The sequence below is a fragment of the Propithecus coquereli genome, unplaced genomic scaffold (assembly GCF_000956105.1).
Source record: "Propithecus coquereli isolate 6110/MARCELLA unplaced genomic scaffold, Pcoq_1.0 Scaffold138, whole genome shotgun sequence".
NCBI classification, from domain to species: Eukaryota; Metazoa; Chordata; class Mammalia; order Primates; family Indriidae; genus Propithecus; species Propithecus coquereli.
In genome coordinates, this window is record NW_012138080.1 from 3,824,457 (window position 1) to 3,832,200 (window position 7,744).

General features: G+C 35.9%; 1 protein-coding gene across 1 annotated transcript in view; it reads right to left on the bottom strand.

Annotated features, from left to right (window-relative positions):
- The window catches only part of USP34 (ubiquitin specific peptidase 34), a 245,992-nt gene that overhangs the window by 156,904 nt on the left and 81,344 nt on the right, over positions 1 to 7,744 (bottom strand). The window contains exons 12-16 of the mRNA XM_012639191.1: positions 2,787 to 2,912; positions 2,434 to 2,563; positions 1,739 to 1,774; positions 1,232 to 1,362; positions 328 to 962 (exon numbers count right to left, since the gene is read on the bottom strand). Coding sequence (XP_012494645.1) covers positions 328 to 962; positions 1,232 to 1,362; positions 1,739 to 1,774; positions 2,434 to 2,563; positions 2,787 to 2,912 — 1,058 coding nt within the window. The remainder of the gene's footprint in view (positions 1 to 327; positions 963 to 1,231; positions 1,363 to 1,738; positions 1,775 to 2,433; positions 2,564 to 2,786; positions 2,913 to 7,744) is intronic.

Sequence of the window (7,744 nt, forward strand, 5' to 3'; positions counted from 1 at the left end):
GATTAATTTCTTTCTATTTTTAGTAGAGACGGGCTCTTGCTCTTGCTCAGGCTGGTTTCGAACTCCTGAGCTCAAACAATCCGCCCACCTCGGCCTTCCAGAGTGCTAGGATTACAGGCGTGAGCCACCACGCACGGCCTCATTTTGTGTTTTTAAATGTACCCACTAAAAAACTTAAAATTATTTATTTGTAGCTTGCATTCGTAGTTTGCATTATATTACTACTGAATAGCACTGATCTAGAATAAATTGCAACTGAAAAGATAGACTATAATAATTCCCCCTAAAGGAAACATAAGCCGAATCTTTACTGTGAAGTAGGCTTACCCATCATGATGATGATGGTGGTGGTGGTGATGGTGGTGGTGGTGGTGGTGGTGGTGGTGGTGGTGCTGTGGACCAATAAACTGCCGACAATTAAATAATTCATTCCCAATAGTCTCCCCAAGGAAGTCCCCAGTTCGTGTGATACAAGACTCCTGAGATCCTTGTGCTATATGAGCAGCATTCATTTCCCCTGAAATATCATGTTCTGGGTCTTCAGAGTGTGAACAGGCATCCAGCATTCGTATTCGATTATCTACTGATGGTAATGACTCAGTGTTAAAAACCAGGTCCTTTCCTGTTCCATTGCTTGTCCCATTTCTTTCTGATGGGCCTTGGGACTCTCCCAAGCAAATGCCTGCTTGACTTTCTAACTTTCTGTTACGAAGATCTGTACCACAACTGCTTTGGGGAGCATTATGACCATGATCGTCATCTTCGTCTTCTTCTTTAAGGGCTTCAATATCTGCAATGTCTTCTGACTGTACCTCGCTGCCAGGGCTCCCAGCTGATTGGCTTGCATGGCTAGAATTGACCTCATTGCTAGATCCATCACTGTGCCCACTACTGCTACCAGGACCACTACTTCCATCTTCACCACTGTTGGCAGTTTCATCAGAACTTCCCTGCATAGATTCCTGCATTGTGAAACAAAAAGATTTAAATAAATATTTAAACTAGTAAGAAAAAAGTAACTGACATCAAACTGACATAAAAGGCTGCCATAGTCTTGTCATATTCCTTTAGGCAATACAAAATGGAATTAAAAGCTCAAAGAAAAGGACGTTGAAAATACTACTTAAAGGAAAGGCCTAAACATAAATTATATTTATATTCCCAGTTCAAATGATAAAACATGCCAGAACCCCCAAAATCCCTTTAAAACAGGAAAAATCTATTTTCATACCTCTGTGTCTGAAAGTCGCTGTTGCACATGTTTGGTTCTATTAATAAGTTGTTCGTCCATTTCAATGTCACTGCCTCCACTTTGATGTGTATCACTATTATCACTGCTTTGAGGACTAGCTGCAGGTGACCCTATAAAAAATATATTTTTTATTTTTACTTCTAATTTGTTATTAACATGGATCTAACAGAATGATATTATCCTTTGATCATGTGAGCTATTTACCAAAGTTTTGTGCTAAATATACAGAAATAGAATCTCTAAATATGTTAACATGTGTCAATGATTTCTAAAGAGGATATACATGATTTCAATTAAAAGTCAAGATATTAATGATTTTAAGAAAAATGGTTAAGAGGGGTAACTAGTTAAAGGGTTATATTTCCTTCTCAAAATAAGCTTTATGACCCTAATACAAATATACTACTACATAAAATCAATTAATTCTAGAAGATCACCAAAAGAAAACTAAGTCATATTACCATGAATTTCTAAGACTCAACTTACAAGGTGATGGAGCTGCTCTTCTGAGCTCTTCTTCCTCTGAAGGAAAAGGAAAAAACAGGAGGAAAACATTCTAAGTAACTGAGCCTCTCTGGGACAGGATATCAGTTGTTCATATTACATAATCAACAAGATACAGGTTAGGGAAACCTGCGATAAGTAAGTCCCCACCACCTGCTGTAGTTGTTGTGGGTGCCTGCACAGAAAAGCCTAAGAAAAGAGTAGTGTGTGATGTCAGCAGACAAAAATTGGCTTTAAGTAGATAAAGTTTTAGAAAGCCCCTTAAAGCTATCCATGTAAAAGATACATATGAAGCACCAGACATGGTAGAAAACTTCAAAGTAGAAAAACACAAAAAGGTAACTGTATCATTATGTTCTACTTTTAAACAAAGCTTTTTGTTTGATTACTAAATAAAAACTCCAAATAAAACAAAGTTTTTGGGTTTTATTTTTTTAAAAAAAGTAAGAAAACTAAAGATAAGAAAATCCAATAACACTAAGACTTTATTACTGCCCTTTATTTGAAAGGTAAACCAAAACCATGAACTAATCAGTTTCTTAACACTTTTATACACACTCTGCTTCCCATCTCAAGCTCATTTTAAAATTGAGATCATACCGAATGTATTAACAGAAAATACTTCGAATTTGACTCGGAAACTTTGGACAACTTACTTTAAAATAGAGTTTACTAACCTTTCTTATTTCCAATAGGAATGTTAGTATTTAATAAAGATGCAAAAGAACTCTGTTTAGATAACTGAGCCTTAGCTGCTAGTGCATTATTCCACAGTGCTTTAATTAACATGGATGCCAAATACAATGTCTAAAAAAAAATAGAGAGAGATTAAAATTGGAGGTTTTTAGGCAACATTATAAAAAATTTAATATCCTTATTGTCTAACTGAAATGCCAGCACTAATAAAATACAAGTTAAATTTTCTTTTTTTGTCCTTTAGAGCAAGCAAGGTTAAATTTTCTAAATCACAAATTTTCACTTTATAGGAAACAAACAAAAACACCCCACCATTATGTTTTCAATGTATTACCTGTTCAGTATGAACACTTGGCTCAAGAGCTGAGACCAGATTAAGTAGATGTCTAAGTGGTACAGGATCCAAATTCTTGATGAGTGAAGGAAATAAGTCATGTATATATCGACTACAATGTTTCAGCTAGAAAATAAAGAGAATAGTGAAAAATAATTGTCCAACATAATAAATTACCTGATATGAAAAAAGTTACATAGATTGAAAAGTCAAGAAGTTGGTCAGTATACTAATATTTTTAATATGTTGGTAAACTGCTGATTACCAAATATAAGTGACAGTACATAACATAGCAAAAATAAAATTCAACTTGAAACAGAAATTCATCTTAACTAAACTAAAAGCTTAATATCCTGATCACAAGAGGGAAGCCCACAATAGTTTCCAGAATCCAAGTATTAAGAGGATTCTAGTGAAATTTATGTACATGTCATTAATAAAAATACAAGTTAAATAGTACATTAAAATGCAAGCATTTACAAATAAAATAATAAATTACAATTAGGAGAGAAAAGTAAAATATTATCTCAGGTGTGCTATATTTCTATTAAATGTTTATAAAGTATGCAACACTTTTACTAGAGTACACAATAGAAACTCTCTTATCATAAAGGTCTATATAATAAACCATGAGATAGAAAAACTCCTTTGTTATAATAAACAGAAATACAAAAATACATGAGAAATTTATGAAGATATGACTACTATTAATAAATATTACATGATGTAAAAGTATTTTATAGTCATAAAACTGCTAACTACTAAATCAAGATAAAGCAACAAATATAAGATAGATGAGAAATTTCCAATTTGAGGGATCTAAAGGTAAAAAGCTGATGTTTCTTATTCATTTTCGATACATAGAAAGTCCCTAAGATACAGACTTGATTCTAAAAACATTCATTTTTATATACTATAGGCATAAACCATAATTCTCTTCTGCTACCACCCTATCAGAGTAATATGCACAACCTAATTCTGAAGCACAAGGTGAAATAAATGTAATAAAATAATATTGGGGGAGTTCTACGTGATGAGACTTCTTATAAACTACACTGTTTACTTTGATACTACCATTCACTTCAACATCATTAATTACTCATTAAAAAAATGACAGTACTTTAAAACTACAAACAGCATCTGATTTTTAAGAAGTGAATAATCAATTATAAGCTAACCACTTTTATAGGTCTCATCTAAGAATGTTAATTTTAATACAGTATTAAATAACATTACAATTAGACAATACAAGTTAAGTATCCCCTATCCAGAAAGCTTAGGACCAAAAGTGTTTCAGATTTCGAAATTTTTGAGATTTTGGAATATTTGTATTATATACTTACCAGTTAAGGATCCCTAATATGAAAATCCAAAATCTGGAAGTTTCAGATTTGGGAATATTTTGAATTTTGGATTTTTTTATTAGAGATACTCAACCTGTACTAACAGCTTAAACTTACTTTTTGCCAGCAAGTAACTATGATATATTTTCTAATTAGAATGTGAAAAAAATATAGTATATAACAAATTTCTGAGTTTCTGCTAATTTAATCATTAAAATAATGGGATTTCTATAATATATTTAATTTAGATAATGAAATACCTTGTTGGCTATTTTTAAGTAATAAGACCATTAACAGAAAATTATGAATCCTGTAACTAAGGCTGAAAAATATATATTAAGCTCTTTTAGATGTGTACATTATGAAAATAAACTCAAAAAGTACAGAAAAAATATTATTGAGATTGCATGGCTTGAGTCCTGGTAAAGATGGCCTTAAGACGCTGTTTCACAGACTCTCCTTTATTAGTTTTCAAAAAGAAAAAAATAAGAAAAAGGACATCAGGGAAGATAGCAAAATAGAAAATGCCAGGGATCCAATGCCAGGGATCCATCTCTGTACTGGCAGAAACTATCTGATGTAACTATTCTGGAACTCTGGAGTCAATCTGAACTCTTACACTTCCAGGAGAAAGCTTGGCTGGTAAACTGTAGTTAGTATCAGCCAATTTCAGTCACCAACACCATAGCTGCTATGTATTCCTGACTCTCCCCTGCACCCCCCCCGCCCCCAGGTGCTATGACAAGACATCTATGGAGGCAGCAATTCAGACTCCTGGCGCAGTCTGCTGAAGCCAAGGTAGGCATAAGTCCAGGTCCTCCAAATATCAGGGCTCTATGTTCTGACAGTTGATTGCTAGTTCTGATGGATGTGGTACAGACACAGAGGCTGGCTGCCACTGTTTGAACACAAACCATCTGAAGTGATTACCAGAGGATTTAAAAGACCTGCACCTATTTTGGGGAGAACATTCAAAAAAACTGTGTGCAGGGAAATTTAGAAAGCTACCATGCATGCCCAGGGAAAGATATTTACTCAGAAAAGACCTTAGTGGACCACAAACTTCCACATAAGGCTGATCCTTAGCACAGAAAAACCCTGCAACAATCAAGAGAAAAAACAAGCAAACCCTGCAATAGGAGAATCTGATTTCCAGAGTTACCACATTAGTTCAAATGTCCAATTTTCAACAACAACAAAATCACAAAATATGCAAAGAAACAGGAAAGCATGGTCCATTCAAAGGAACAAAATAAGTACACAGAAAATGTACCCAACAAAGTCCACCTGCGGACTCACTAGACAAAGACTTAAACAAAATAAAAATCTCAAAAGCAGCAAGAGAGAAGCAACTTGTCATTGACAAGAGATCCTCAATATCACCCCATTTCTCATTTAAAACCTAGGAGGCCAAAAGGCAGTGAGTTGATATATTCACAGGACTGAAAGAAAAAAATTTGCAATCAAGAATTCTATATTCAGCACAAATGTCCTTCAAAAAACAAGGAAGAAATTAAGACATTCCTGGAAGCTGAAGGAGGTTACCACTAGACCTGCCCTGCAAGAATTGGTAAAAGGCAGTTTCCTGGCACTTTTCCAGCTGCCAAATGGGAGAGGGACAGCAAGATGGCAGCAGCCACAAACTCTAGCTTGAGCTATGGGACAACCTGGTCAACAGTGGGGCAGCCAGGGCTGGCACAGCCTGCCTGAGCTAGCCTGAGCTATAAGGGCAGCTCTTTTTTCCCAGCAAGCCAATGGCTCACAAACCCTGGAGGGTTTTAGGAAAAACTGTTTGCTGGGCTGGGTGATGTGTGGAAGAACCAGAAGCCTGGAGCTGGAGCCCAGGAACTGAGGAAACATGGGACTGAGGCTCAAAGGTGCTCACTTAGACAGCCCAAGGGCCATCAGCAGATCACTGGTGAACTTTGAGGCTTTGGCCCTGAACTTACCTCCAACTCCTGATGGAGTTCTTGGTGCTCTTGTGGAGCACATGCCTTGGTCCCCTGCTATATGTCTCCAAAAGGCTCAAGCTAGCTTCCTGGACCCAGCCCAACCTCACAGCTCTGCATTCCTCTGTCATTGCTGCATATACACCTCACCCCCAACCCCATCAGATACTTGTCTGTCTCCCACAGACCATAAGCTCCTTGAGGCAGGGATGGCACTGACCTAACCCCATGTTCTCAGCAACCAGCACAAAGGCCAGCACAAGAGAGCATTAGTAAATTGTTGGAACTAACCCTTTTCATCCCTTGAAATTTCTTGGGAATAATGAAATAATTTAATTTGGTCTTGGAGCAGGGTACAAGATGAATAAATATAAATTGCCTTGCAAAGAGAAAAGAAAGGAAAAATATACTCCTTCAGTCTGGTCCGAAGGTAGTAAGTTATCTCATTTGATTATTCACAGTCAGTTACAGATTGAACTCCTTGTTCTACTACTTTCCCCCCTCCTCACTACACTTGACTAGTCTAAAAAAAAAAAAAAAAAAGGACTCTTTCAGACTGAAATGAAAGGAAGCTAGACAGCAATGAAGAAATAAAGGTCTTTGATAAAGGTAAATACACAGGCAATTATAATACCTAGTACTGAAATTTTGATTTGTAAGTCCACTTTATATTTTCTACATGATTTTAAAAAAATGCAAAGAAAAATCATTAATCTATGTTATTGAGCACATAGATGCAAATCAAAAGCACAACATACCACCTCACATCTATTAGATTGGCAATCATCAAAAAGACAAAAGGTAAGTGTTAGGATATGGAGAAAAGGGAACCCTTACATACTGTTGGCCTGAATGTAAATTGGTACAGTCATTATGGAAAACAGTATGGAGGTGCCTTAAATAATAATAGAACTAATAATAATAGAACTACCTGATGATCCACAATCCCACTTCTGGATATATACCCAAAGGAAATGAAATCACTATCTCAAAGAGATATCTGCACTTCCACATTAACTGCAGCATTATTCACAACAGCCAAAATATAGAAACAACCTAAATGTCTTTCCACATATGAATGGATAACAAAATGTGATATGTATATATTATTGGATTATTCAGCCTTTAAAAAGGAAATTCTGCCATTTTTGATATGGATGACCCTAGAGTAAATTATGCTAAGTGAAATAAGTCAGACACAGAAGCATAAATACTGCATGATCTCACTTATATGTCAAATTTAAAGTAGTCAAACTCTAAGAAGCAGAGAGCAAAATAGCAGTTGCTGGGGGGCTAGAAGGAGGAAATAAGATGGTATTGGTCAAAGAGGGCAAGGTTTAAGTTATGCAAAATAAGTAAATTCTGGAGATCTCGTGTACAGCAATGTGACTATAGTTAACAATACTATATTATATACTTGAAAATTTGCCAAGAGGGTAGATCCTAAAGTGTTGTCACTACAAAACAGAAAGAAAGAAAAGAAAATGGTAACCATGAGGTAATGGATGTGCTAATTAGCTTGCTTGTGGTGATTATTTCACAATGTATATATTAAAACATCAAGTAGGTCAGGCGTGGTGGCTCACGCCTGTAATCCTAGCACTCTGGGAGGCCGAAGTGGGCAGATCGTTTGAGCTCAGGAGTTCGAGACCAGCCTGAGCAAGAG